Genomic DNA, 13,134 nt, shown 5'->3' on the forward strand with positions numbered 1-13,134 from the left:
GCTAGCGCTGAGTTCTAAGGGGTTGAGCAGTGGCCTTGTTCATTCAGCTGTGGCAATTCTAATCTGTTACAAAAACTATCAGTCTACATTGCCAGTCTCAGCTGTCATAGACTAAATAGAAACATAACTTCTTCTTTGTTAAGTGCCTATGTTAAACACAAACTGTGACTTTTATGGGGGTGTGTTTTGAGTTCTTACACCATTGGATTTTAGGCCCTATCGTGAAAATTGTGTCTCATAAAATATTGAACTGTTGGGCATAGTAATGAACAAATGTAAATAGAAGTTCTTCTATGTCTGCTTTACAGTGTAATCTTGGTGGATATAGCCGTAGGTCTTAGAGTTTAATTGTAATCATCTTGATAGTTATATCTGTAGGTTTTAGAGTTTAATTGTAATTATCCTGATAGTTATGCCGTAGATTAATCTGTTTGGCAGCTGTAAAGAGCTTGTGAGTCCGACACTTCAGGAAGTACGCAGAGAATGAGACAGTCTATGCTTGAAGAAGCACAGAAAAACAATTCTAGAAGCAGGATCCTATGGATGTACGCTTCCTTGAAGACAGTCAATAGCGTGGCATAGCAGACTGTAAGTAGCTCCGTGGGGAGGAGCTACCAGGAAGCAGCCCATCCAAGAAGGTGAGGCTTGAGTTGGACTTGAAGGCTGGAGTGGCCAGAAGGAGGAATAAGGAGAACAGTCAGTGTGCAGACAGAAAAGATGCGAATAAGACCCTACAGGGCCCTTGAACTTTGGTTGCAGATCTGACTTCTGTTTCAGTGGTCACGAGACCTCTTAAAGAGTAGTAACCAGGAGGATGCCAGTATCTGAGCTACTTCATACAAGAAGATCCCAGAGAGGGCTATCAAGAATGGATAGTGGGAGCCATTCCTGTCCAGTTAGCCAGCTCTGGTACGGGTGAGGTCAGTACACGGTGGCGGGCATGAAGAGAAACAAGCAGGGTGGCGAGATGCTGTGGAGAAGCTGACGGGTTGAGTGTGGAAGATGCAGGAGGGCGGAGATCTGCATTCGCTGGTTTTTCCTGTTGCGAATCCTTGTAAGTGGAAGTGATGATTGTTCAAGGACAGAGTTATTAAGCAGTGGAGTGACTCACTTTAAATTTATCTTGTGTCGAGACCCTGACTTCATTTTGCTGTCTCCTGCCGCGCATCCAGTAGACTCTTAACACATCTGGCCGTTTTCCACTTTCACCCTCCGGTGCTCTTGACTGTCATTTTCTACTTGTTATCAGACCTCAAGCATTTTTTTCCTTGCTCTGGTTTAGAATAATGATTCAAAATAAGGAAGAGAGAGAGAGATTTAAACCTGTGTATGAAATTATTCACCTTCGTTTCCAGTTTTATAAGAAACCATTGATGATTCTCCGTTTTCTATGTTTCTAACAGCTGATAATTAAAGCTTTTCTATGGGTATGTCAAATGAAAGGGCAGGCCTCTCCTGGCAACTTTGCAGGAAATTCCCTAACATGAAAAGCAGGGAAACAACATACAGACACTCTTCAACCTAAATGGGGGTTACTTCCCTGTAAACCCATCGTCAACCGAAAATGATGTAGACAGAAAATGCCTTTAAAGCCACTGCCTAGTGTTATTGCCTAGCAAGCCAACTCACTGTACAGCTGCTGGGTTTTTTTTTCTCTTGATCACGTGGCTGACTGCGAGCTCAGCCTCACAAGAGAGCATTGTACCAAATATTGCTAGCCTGAGAAAAGATCAAAATTCAAAGTACAGTTCCGACTCTGGATGCGTGTCACTTCCCCAGCATCAGAAAGCTGTAAAAGTGGTCTTGTTGAGTCACTTTAAATGAGGGCAGTTTGTACTCAGGGAATTCTTCTATCACCTCCTTCTCACTGCAGGATTCTGAGTCCAAAAGTGAAGGGCGACTGTGACAGGAAACGTGGGTTTTGGAAATGATTTTAGATCTGCAAAACTATATGGATACAAATACCCTGTCTGCAGTCAGGATTCCAGCAGCTGAGAAGGAGCAGAAGCGAGTAAGGCTGCCCGCCTTTCTGATCTGGAAGCCTGGGCTGGTCACCCTACAGCTTGTAAGCTTGTCGGCGGGGATGAATAAATTATGACAGTTGAAATAATTAAGATAGAACGAAAGCAGCTGCCAAGAGCACGGTTGTCAGTTGGGGCTGGCTTGGCCTGATTCTGTCATGTCAGGGCACACATCCATTTGCCCGGCTACTACCTGCACATGCTGTTTCCAAGGGTCTGGTGTGATCTTGCCTTCATCCCTTCCCCCCTTGAGGACTCTTAAGTGTCCCAAACTGCTAGTGACCTTTTTTTTTATGGCTTAATCTAAGATCCACATGGATACTGTCTTTCTGAGTGGGCATGCATAATTTCCATAAGTGTTTTTTCTTGGGTGTGTGTGTGTGTGTGTGTGTGTGTATGAAAGAGAGAGAGACAGACAGACAGACACGGGGATTGAACTCAGTCCTTTGCATCTGTCACTGGAATAGAAGTAACACCTGGAGTTCTGGAGTCTGGAGGATTTACAAATTGGAGAATCTTCTGTTCCTGCATCTTGGTTGTTAATGGTAGTTACGTTTTGAGTTTATCTCCCAAGGTCCATGTTCTGGAAGCTTAGTCCTTGATCATCGAATGTTAAGGTGACAGGCCTTCAAGAACCTAGGTCTTAGTGCAAAGGAATTAGGTCACAGGGCAGCATGTTATAAGTTATTAAAGCAGGGAAGTCCCAGAGAGCTGAATTATAGAAGGAAGCCTAGCATCTCCCGGATTTCTCTGGCTTGCTACTTTGCCAAGTGACTCTATGCTTGTGCTCTGATGCCATCATCACATTCGGTGTAGCCAGAGACTGTCACCAGAGCTCCCCTAAATTAAATAAAACTCTTTTCTGCGTAAAGTACCCAGACTCTGGTATTTTTGCTATAGCAGCACAAAGTGGACTAATACATCCATGGGCTAGTTTCCAGCCAGTTCTAAAGTTGGTCACCTATATACAATAACAAGGATTCTGCTACCTCACCCTGCCACCGGGCCCCACACTTGGTGGGCTTGGCTTTTCCCTCCCCTTTGGTGACGCTAGGGAAGAGACACCATCTTTAAACTTTGAATCACTTCTTTAGCAGACAGCTATATGTTTCTGTCTCACACTGGGCTCTCTACAGATGAGTCCGCATGCATTTGCTTACCTCGTGTTCCGCAACACTGTATCAGAGTATCTAGAACAAGGCTCACCGGCTTTCCCTGCCAAGGCCAAGCAACCAGTGCCTTCTGCCTTTACCAGCATTGCAGCCTCTGTTTCGGTGACTGTCTACAGCATGTACAGCCTAAGCCTACACTTAAGTGGATCGGTGTCACCCTGTTCCGTAGATGCTTCAGTTGTGAAATACATTTGTAGCAGGTCATGCTTTGCTAAGTCCTGATCTGAGACCACATGAGTAAAACAGTGACAGCTGAAATGAACTTTTGTTTTTCCTCCACTGCCCTTTGGAAGTCAGAAGGTACAGTCACCTTTATCCAGCTCTGTGGCATGTTGACAAAGAGTCCCTAGAGGATTCTGCAGGTCAGGCTGTTTAATCGCACACAGTCGCACACTCTTCCCTAACATGTGTCTGTTTGAATTATCAAATATCAACATATCCAGACAATAACAGAAAGGCCGACTGAAAAAGGAAAACTGGAGTCATGCATCAGCAGCATTGTAGTTTTTATTTTCTTAAGCTCTATTGATTGATTGATTGATTGATCACTGATGTTTTGAGGACAAGTGTGGTAATATGATTGATTGATCACTGATGTTTTTGAAAACAGGTCTGGTGATATCGGCCTATAATCCCAGCTATTTGGGATGCTGAGAAAGGAGAATCCAAAGTTCAAGGCTAACTTGAGCAAGTTAGCAAGCACCTGGCTCAAAATAAAAGCAGGACTGAAGAGGTAGCTTTAGAGAAAGGTCCCGTTCTAGCGCACATGAGGCTCTAAGCCAAACCTTAAATACAGCCACCAAAAAAGTGTGTGTGTGTGTGTGTGTGTGTGTGTGTGCAGACACATAGCGTAAACAGTGAACAAATGCGTGCATGCACACACAGAGTTTAAAGCTAGTGAGTAAACTCCCTGTGTGGGAAGGACATTACCTGTCCCACTGTCAGAGGTGTCCCTGGCCAGGATACCATGCCCCTCTCCAGACAATGCTCTCAGGAGCTCCCACAGTTTATACCCACCCTCCCCTTCAGCTTATGTATCATCTCCGGTCTTTTCCCCAGTAACAAACTGAAGTTTATTTCTCAGAGTACAAACATAAAGAAAATTATCTGAGGAGCCAATAAATCTTGATAGAAATCTCCATATGGGAGAAATGTATGTGTTGATTTGTAGGAACAGAGGAACTGTTTGTCATTTAGACAAATGTCCCAAAGAAGGGATCTGGTTAGGGACCCTAGGAACGTCACTGCCACTGTTGCTGGAGATAATCGGAGCACAGATGTGCTTGGCTTTCAGATAGTCACAGAGATTAATGAACGCCCAAGATCTCGCCTCGCGCCCATTTGCAGTGGAGCAAATGTCTTATTAACGTGACTTCAAATGACATGAAAGCTAAAGTCATTTTGAAAAGACCGTCTGTAATGAATAACAATGAGAGAGAGAGAGAGATCCAGGCAGCTGGGCAGGCAGAGCTCTCTTGGGTTCTCAGCAGCATCTTCAGAGCAGAGGGAAACCCTCTGTTCCAGCTCTTCATTCATTCCAAAGAGCTTGCCGATTGATGGCTCTGTGCCAGTCAATGGTAGGGAATCAGGGTAAACCCACCACCACCCACGGAACTTACTTTTTGGTCCTGGGGAAGAGAGGGTCTTATGTGTGAATGATCAGGGCTGTTCAAAGGCTCTAGTTAGCAGTGACTGGGAGCAGTGGCGCCTGTTAGAGGCGGTGGTGAGCAGGAAGAACCTGCACAGAACATGGCAGCCCACAGAAGTTCCCAAGCTTGGAGAGACTGGTGTGTTTGGGAGCCCAGGGTTCAATATTCAGGGCTGGGAAGGCAGAGAATCCAAGGGTGATTGTAGGCTGGGGAGTAACGGGAGGGAGAAGAAGAAGGGGATCGTAAACCAAACCCAGTGGGTAATTACTGCTGTTGGCACCAGCAGTGAAGAGCCATAGTCTGGTTGGGACAGAGAGAGACAGAAACACAGAGAAACAAGAGAAAGAAAAAGGGGAGGGAGACGAGGAAGGGAGAGAGAGAGTGGACACAAGAACTAAGCACACATATAGGAAGACATCTTAAGCAAAGTCAACTAATGGAGCCGTGCTAAGGGGCCAGGTTCCCCCAGGACACTAACAGGGGAAGAGCTCAGTCAAGTGCAGCCCAGAGTTCACTCTGTCAGAGGTCACCACTGCTAGCTGTGGAGTCCAAGCAAGTTAAGTTCCCTGACCCTGGACCCTGGACCTTTTGACTCTTCTCTCTAGTGTTGTCTATATGTCTTTAGACGCCATTGAATTTAAAGATTATCAGGAATGCTTGCATCTAAGTGGGAGTTGACACAAGCCACTGGTTGCATTGTTTGCCCTAATGTTCCTCCCATCCACCCAAAGAGATGGGGTCAGGCTATGGAGTGATAGCCCCAAGTTACCTTGCAAATCCAGAGAGTGGTTGAAAGTGTGGTTTACCCAGAACAGACCGATGGCCAGGTACGCAGTTGAAGGGAATTCATCCACAGGACAGAATGGCTTTGCTGTCTGGTTTTTGGTTTTGTTTTCTATGCATGCTGTCTAAGCACAGCGCCACTGAACCACATCCCCAGCACATCGCTTCTTTTCCTTTTTAACTGGGAGTCTTGTCTGGTCCTAACACATTCCAGGCACCTCTTACACAGTTTGGAGAGTGGCCATCTTCTCCACTCTGTATCAGCAGCCTTCAGCATTCAGGCATTCCTCCACCCTGTTAGAGAGGAGCCTTCTCGGGGGCCCATGACTCTGTTTTACCATGTGTTTGAGAGAGAAAGCCGTGCCTTCACCATTCAAATATGATATATATAATTGTATACTTTAATGAGCTCAAACTTTGCCCTTGAAACTGCGGCTTGGCGTGAGTTATCCCTCTTTTGAAAACTAAATGCTAAATTTCCTCTTGGTCAGAGAGGCGGGTTTTTCATTTGCACAAAGGGAAGCGGGAACTCATCAACTCTTCTCCACAAGGTAGACTTTGGAAGGGGTAAAAAACAGCCCTGATTTCTTGGTTGCTTTTAAATATATTTCCCCCCACCTCATCAGTGAGCTGCCAGTTAGCCGTCGTGCCTTCTCTCCAGTGTAATGAGAAAACTTGGTTTAGAAGAATGTGCCTCGAATTTTAATATCCCTACCCCACTGTTAGTCCTGGTCACACCAGCTCTCTCCTGCCCCAGCTAATGGCTGCCATGTGGGCTGGCGCTGGCAGCAGGAGCAGGTACAGGGACCCTACTGTGGAAAGAACAGTGTCCCTGGTTTAAGGCAGGTGTTTACTGTCATTCTCTGTCGGAGGAAAGAAAGCCTGTCCCTGGGCTGAAGTCTGTGAATCTCGCCAGAAACCAGATGGGGAATTTGCATAAACTTGTTATTCATTTCACTTCTGAAGTCTTTCGCCAGTGAGGTGGAGGTTCCTCAGGGGTGTGCTGGGCCATTCCAGCTCCCTCCCCTCCAGAATTGAACATGAAATTATGAGTGCAGGCCCTCCGTGTGGGCCGTGGCTTTGGGTCACAGACCTGCCTTTCAGCCCCATTCAATCACGTCAGAGTCACACAGAGTCACGCCGCCACCCATCACGGCTCAGGAGCACTCTGTGGATCGACTCAGCCATAGCTCTCCCAGCTGTTGAGATGCGCATCCCACCGGTTTGCCCATGTTACAGACGAAGTTGAAGAACAAAGGAGCCAAGGGCCCCAGCCGGGGCTGACAGCTAATAAAAGTCGCTTACTCGGGAAGTGGAGATGTGTAGCTAGACGGGAAACGGACTGTGAGGTGCAAGAGCAGAAGGAAGACTTCACTGTAGTCCACTGCTGTGTGAGGAAGGTGACCCCACGCCCAGGGGTCCCAGAGACCCACAGCGATGGAAGGAAAGCATCAAAAGACGTGTGCACAGGTTTCCACAGCAGTGGACAGCAGGCATAGCAGAGGCCTTGCCTTGAGAACTCGGGATGTGAGAAGGGGATAGCTGTGTTTTTTTGCGAGCAGGAAGTGACTTGGCCAGGGCACAAGGATGATGCCCTATTTCAAAGAACCATATTATACCGTGTCGTTCTGCTGTGCCGTCTCTGTCGTTTTTCCAGGAATGTTTGGGAATACCAGTTGCACATACCAGGTAGCTTTGTTGTTTCAGGTTTATGCTAAGGAGAACACTGCCAGTTTTCCCTGCGTTTGTTTTTCCAAGGAGCCACAGCAAGAGCGTGCTGGTCAGGCAGCCCTAGTGAGCGTTCAGTGGAACTCATCCTGAGACGTGACTCTTCCCACTGGCACCATGTACCCTAAGAAGACAGTAGACTTGCCCTGACTGAATTTAGCCTCCTCCACTCTCAGAATACCTCATCTCATGTAAAAGCCCAGCTAATGGGTTTTTGTTGTTGTTTCTCATCCAGCAAACTTACGATGTGCTGTGCTGAGTGGTAGCTGCTGTTGACTGTGATTCTTTGAGGGTTTTGAATGACATTTCAGGGCTCCCCTCAAACCTCTCTTCATGGCTGGTTTTTACTTCAACACATAAAGCAAGCAAAGAACTAACTCTATTCAGAGGTTTCCCAGTCCTTCCTCTGGGGGAAACACAGTGGCTGCATGTCAGCGTTGTTTGTCCCAATGAGTCCCTTGCAGTGAGTCTGATTTTAAACAGCCAAGGCTGTGCACAGCAGAAACATCGTAGCCTCAGTCTTTAGAGTTACTACCATTGGGCCGAGTTGTAGCCGTACACTAAACATCGACATTTGTGAAGAGGAAGTAAGTGAAAGCTTTTGTTGTAAATCAAGATTGAATCAAAGAAACATCACTTGTTTGTTCTTGAAGGACATATGTCTTCTTGTTATTAAGGAAGGAAACTGACTGCAAGGGCATTCTGGGAGCCTTTTTCATCTGATGTGGGGGATCTGAGACTCCAGGGGCTCATTGACTTACAGAAGGTTGCCTCTAAATACTGACTAGATACATGCATACATATGTATGTATGTATGTATGTATTATATACGTGTGTAGGGTATACACACACATAATAGTTTTTCATGTATGAGTTCTCCGCATGTATAGCTGCAAGTCAGAAGAGGGCATCATATCCTATTATAGATGGTTGTAAGCCATCATGTGGTTGCTGGGAATTGGACTCAGAATCTCTAGAAGCGAGGGCCTGGAGAGATGGCTCAGTGGTTAAGAGCCCTAGGTGCTCTTCCAAAGGACCCAGGTTCAATTCCCAGCGTCTACGTGGTAGCTCACAACTGTCTGTAACTCCAGTTCTAGGGGATCCAGCACTCTGGTAAAGACATACATGCAGACAGAGGAGCAATGCATATTAAAATAAAAAGAAAAGATTTTTAAATTAAAAAAAAAAAAAAGATTGGGGGTGCTGAAGAGATGGCTCAGAGGTTAAGAGCATTGCCTGCTCTTCCAAAGGTCCTGAGTTCAATTCCCAGCAACCACATGGTGGCTCACAACCATCTGTAATGAAGTCTGGAGCCCTCTTCTGGCCTGCAGGCATACACACAGACAGAATGTTGTATACATAATAAATAAATAAATAAATAAAATAAAAAATAAATAAAAAAAATTGGCTTTGCTAGCAGGGCCAGGAGAGTGCAGAAAAACCTTAACCAGAAGCAACAATGTTATCCCAAGGAACATCTAGTAAGTCTAAGAAACACCCCCTTCCTAGGTAAATGCCTTTCCAGGAGAGATAGTCCACCTCAGATGCCACCTGAAGATATGAGGGTAATATGACTATGACATCTGTCATCTCACTGGTCCCCAGTGTTGATTCAGCTGATCTGGCTGGCAGACAAATGTCCTCCTACTGCCTCACCGTCCCTCACGTCCCCTTCCAAAGCTTCATGCTCCATTGACGATGACCTTCTCCAGTAGAGAAGGACCATCCTTCAGGCAAGAGTGTACAAATAGCTGCATGCCTCTGCTTGACCCTCCAGACAAGCCCTCGGGGTCAAATGCTGCCCAGCCCAGCCTAGCTGAAAGAGGAACCCCTTCCGTGACTGTGCTAACAGTTCCCGAGGTGCAGACCAGTGCCTCCTGGTTAAATGCCATCTCACCTGATTGCATTGCTCCTGAATGCCCTGAGCCAGGGTCTCTGCCCCTCTTTACTGATGGGTGACCTAGGTCAGGAACATGCTATCTCACACAGTGTGCCCAGTGCATGGGAGATTGACAAAAAGAAGGTAAGTACCATCCTGGAAGACCCTGACTATGTCCACCTCATTAGCCTGAACAGCCTTTCCAGGAAACGTGAGCTGTCTGATCATCTAAGAACCCAGATCCCTTTGGCTCTGTTTTAAGCAAACTTATTCAGCCTGGTGGGTTTATCATCTGAGAGACAGACCAGGAGAGACCTGGAATCCAAACCTATGTTCACTGTGGGTTTGCTGTATGACCTAGCCAAGTTCCTCAGCCTCTCTGAACTTGTTTTTCCATCTGTCCAAGAACACTGTAATAATGGCTTCGTCAGGTTGCAGGTAGGGCCCGCACGAACCACATGGGCTGCACAACACCAGAGCTCGGTGAAGGGTAGCTGTGGGTGTGTCACTGTGGTCATAAGTGTTAGAGGTGTCACCTGAGCCGGCTCTTGGCACGTGTTAATCACAGTGATTTTCCCTGAATATGGAGGTAGCTATGTATGTTGTATCGCAAAATTAATTCCTGCCTGTTGTATAATAGTCAAACAAATATGTTGAATAAAATCCTCCGTCACCTTTCCTCCAAAGGTAGAGTTTGGGTGCTGTGTTATTTCAGCCCGTTTATGGTGCTGATTTTTTTAATGCACTCAAACCTTTCTCATGGCTTTTCATTTGAGCCCGTGTAACTTCCACTTGGGTTTGTCCTGGGTTTGTAGGCGTGGATCCCAGTCTCCATATGGTATATGACACCAGTATTATTCTGAGGTGTAGTGGCTCCCTCTGCCTTTCTAGTTCACTGTCTGGCGTGCTTGATTGCCTAATAACTATCAATCACCCCGCAGAGCCCGGCTAGCCTGGTGACAATGGCTGCAGGGCTGGTGTGCACGAGAGAGCAGGTCCCTGTGGCTCCTGCATCTCTTCTCCTCATTGGCTTCAGCTTCGCTGTCTGGTGCTCTGTAGAACACCTGTGTGTCACTTAGAGGACTGCCTTTGGGCCCTTTCATACTAGCTCTGACGGTTCGAACAGAAAGGGGCAGAGGACTTGGTGATATCTCTAGGGTCACCTGGCAACCCAGGGTAGCTCTGAGCATGGAACTCAAAACTTGCTATCCCCAGCCCACCCCACCCCCATCTGCCCCCAACTCCTTTCCACACCCTCCAAGAGGCACTTCTCTGTACCCGCACCCTTCTGTCACTTTTCTGTACCCTCAGCTCTTCTTGATACTGCTCTGTACCTGAACCCTTGACGTGTTCCTCTCCCATCTCTTTCCTTCCCCACCTCTGTCCTCCACCTTCTGCTCCGTGTCCCTCCCCATTCGTTAAAACCCCTGGGTGTCAGAGGGTGCTGTGAAGCAGGTAAGGTTACATCTGCCCCGTTGTTTCTGTACGGTTTGTTGTTTTTTTTTTTTCTTTTTAAATTGTAAGAAGCCAGGGGCTGGAGAATGAAGATAAGTTCCCTGCCAGTGTTTCCTGCGAGCAGTCTCCTGTATTTGACTGTGATATTTTAAGCTTGGTTACCTCCCCCGGCTGCTCTGTTGCCTCTGTAGATTCAGCTGGCAACTCTTGGCTCCACCGAAGCGTGGCTCGAAATACACTCTTCTGGGTGAGAGGGTTCGGCTATAATAAGCACAGAGACGCTATTAATGGCTGCAGAGTTGGGAAATCCGGTGGGATGCCGGCGCCAAGCGCTGCTGCTGTAGCCTGGGTGCAATATGAATGCTAACTTGCTGTTTCTGCTCTCCCCTCATGCCTTCCTGGACTCAGAGAGAGGTAACCAGCGATTTTTCACTTCTCCCCCTTCCCTGGCATCTCATGTGTCTGGCAAAACTCACTGCTTCTTCCATGGCAACCCCCATCCTCACAGCCTTGGCCGCCCCCAAAGGCAGACCGTTGTTTTGTTTAACCTTTTCTCACCGCCATTTGCACCTGAGCCTGGAGCTGCATCCGGGCCCCTAACCGTCTTCTGTGTCTGGTCCTGTCTGGGGAAGGTGATGGGCTAAGTGACAAGCTAAGAACAGTAGCTACCCCAGGGGCTCTCTCTCACTGGTGGCCGAGCAAATGACGCAGCGTGCTGGGGAGTAAGTATGACAGATATGTTTGGGTCCTGTGTCACACTCTAGCTGCTTCCTGAGGAGTGACAGTGTGGTCCTTTGTTGTGTTCTCTTAAGTTTGCTGGCTGGGTAGCCAGAAGTTCAGTCCGTTTCAGGATCAGTTATTAGCCACAGTACAGGCAGGGAGCCCTCGTTTCCTCCTAGAAGGATATACCAGTGGAGAGGATGGAACCATGAAATTCAAGGTGTCTGTTCATCAGCTGAGGTTTTAAAATGTCAGCCTCCCAATTGACACTATGGAAACTTGAGGCTCCCGCATGCTCTGTTGCTGTCACCAAACAAACAAAGCCATTTTGGTGGAACAAAATTTCATTGCCCCAGATGGCTGCTCTAGAACATCTGTCTGCATGCCTGTCTTGAGTGGTGCTTTTCTGCTTCATTTTACCTAACGTTCCAGCCACAGTGAAGGGACCCGAGGTTGAGTTCCTCTTTGCTTTGGGCTCATACCTGGCTACACTCCTGGCATTGTGGCTTGCAAGCATTATTCTGTCTTACCTGTGAGCTCAGTAGTTAGGCAAGCAAGACAGCATTGACCTATCAGGTCCTACTTAGGGAATGGGACCACCAGAGGATATGACCAAGAGAATTTCTCTTTGGGCGGACACATCCTGGGCCTAAGCGTGAGATGTAAGATCTCTTACCCCCATGCACCACATCCTGCTGGAATCCATGGTGGGGAGGTTTCCAGACATTGGCCAGCTTTTCCCTTCCCTGTGTGCCCAGGTCTCCTTACTGGGAGACAGCTGTGACAGCTGTTCTGCATATTAACGGCAAGACCGTGCGTGGGAGAATGTGCGCCTTCTGTTCAAGCCTCCTTGCTCATGGCAGATGGTAGAATTCAGACGTGCTGTTCACACGGCCCACATCTGAAAAGGGTGCCTGGGAAGTTCTGCTGTGCAGAGCATGTCCTCCCCAGGTCGAGAACTGTCGGGCTGCCCCTGTTCAGTATAAGTGTAGCGTCTTCCCAGAAGAAGCAGCAGGGAAAGTTTACCAAGATGGAACCTCAGGCTTGGTGAGATTCCTTGATATTCACCCATGGTACAGTTGATGTTAGGTAAAATGAAGCAGAAAAGCACCACCCAAGACAGGCGTGCAGACAGGTGTTCTAGAGCAGCCATCTGGGGCAATGAGATTCCTCATGTCCCCTTCTTTCTCTTCCCTGCCCCTCCCATCCTCAAGACAAATCTTCCAAAGTATGATCTCAGAATAAGAGCAGTCTTGGACATAGAATACGTTCTCTCCCTGATCCTGGAGGTGTTAGTAGGTGAATTTTGATGTGTCCTGGGATTCCGGTCAGTACTCTGTGTTCTGGTGTGGGCCAGCTTTCCAAATTCCAGAATCCTGTGCTCAACTCTGTGTGTGAAGGAAAGGGAAGAAAGAGCCTCCATCCAAAGCGCGAGAAGAGTTTTGGCCCAGGTCCCTTTGCAGCTGTCTCATCCTGACTTGGGGTCCTGCCTTGGCCTCTTAGGAACCACTCTGCTGGCTGGTAGTCTCCATACATAGTCAGGCTGGGAGGACAGATATCTGCACACTATGCAGGAAGCCTTTCCCTTCAGGCCATGCGGGAAAAACATCCTTCGTGGAAAGGAGACTGCATCCAAAGTGGGCTTCTCTTTGCTTTCCCCTCATTTATTATGGTAACTGCCACTCGCCAAGTGCCTGTCATGGACCAGCCTTCACAACTCTCTGCAT

General features: G+C 47.5%; 1 protein-coding gene across 13 annotated transcripts in view; it reads left to right on the plus strand.

Moving 5' to 3' along the window:
- Positions 1–13,134, plus strand: part of Apbb2 (amyloid beta precursor protein binding family B member 2) — a 323,327-nt gene that overhangs the window by 288,323 nt on the left and 21,870 nt on the right. For 7 of the 13 annotated variants that reach the window (XM_041671177.1, XM_041671176.1, XM_041671179.1 and 4 more), the window contains one exon: positions 11,096–11,101. The exons of the other annotated variants lie outside the window; for them this stretch is intronic. In XM_041671177.1, coding sequence (XP_041527111.1) covers positions 11,096–11,101 — 6 coding nt within the window. The remainder of the gene's footprint in view (positions 1–11,095; positions 11,102–13,134) is intronic. 13 annotated transcript variants of the gene reach the window in all.

The sequence above is a fragment of the Microtus oregoni genome, unplaced genomic scaffold (genome assembly GCF_018167655.1).
Source record: "Microtus oregoni isolate MIOR12 unplaced genomic scaffold, Mior012 000021F_ref0000039, whole genome shotgun sequence".
NCBI lineage: Eukaryota > Metazoa > Chordata > Mammalia > Rodentia > Cricetidae > Microtus > Microtus oregoni.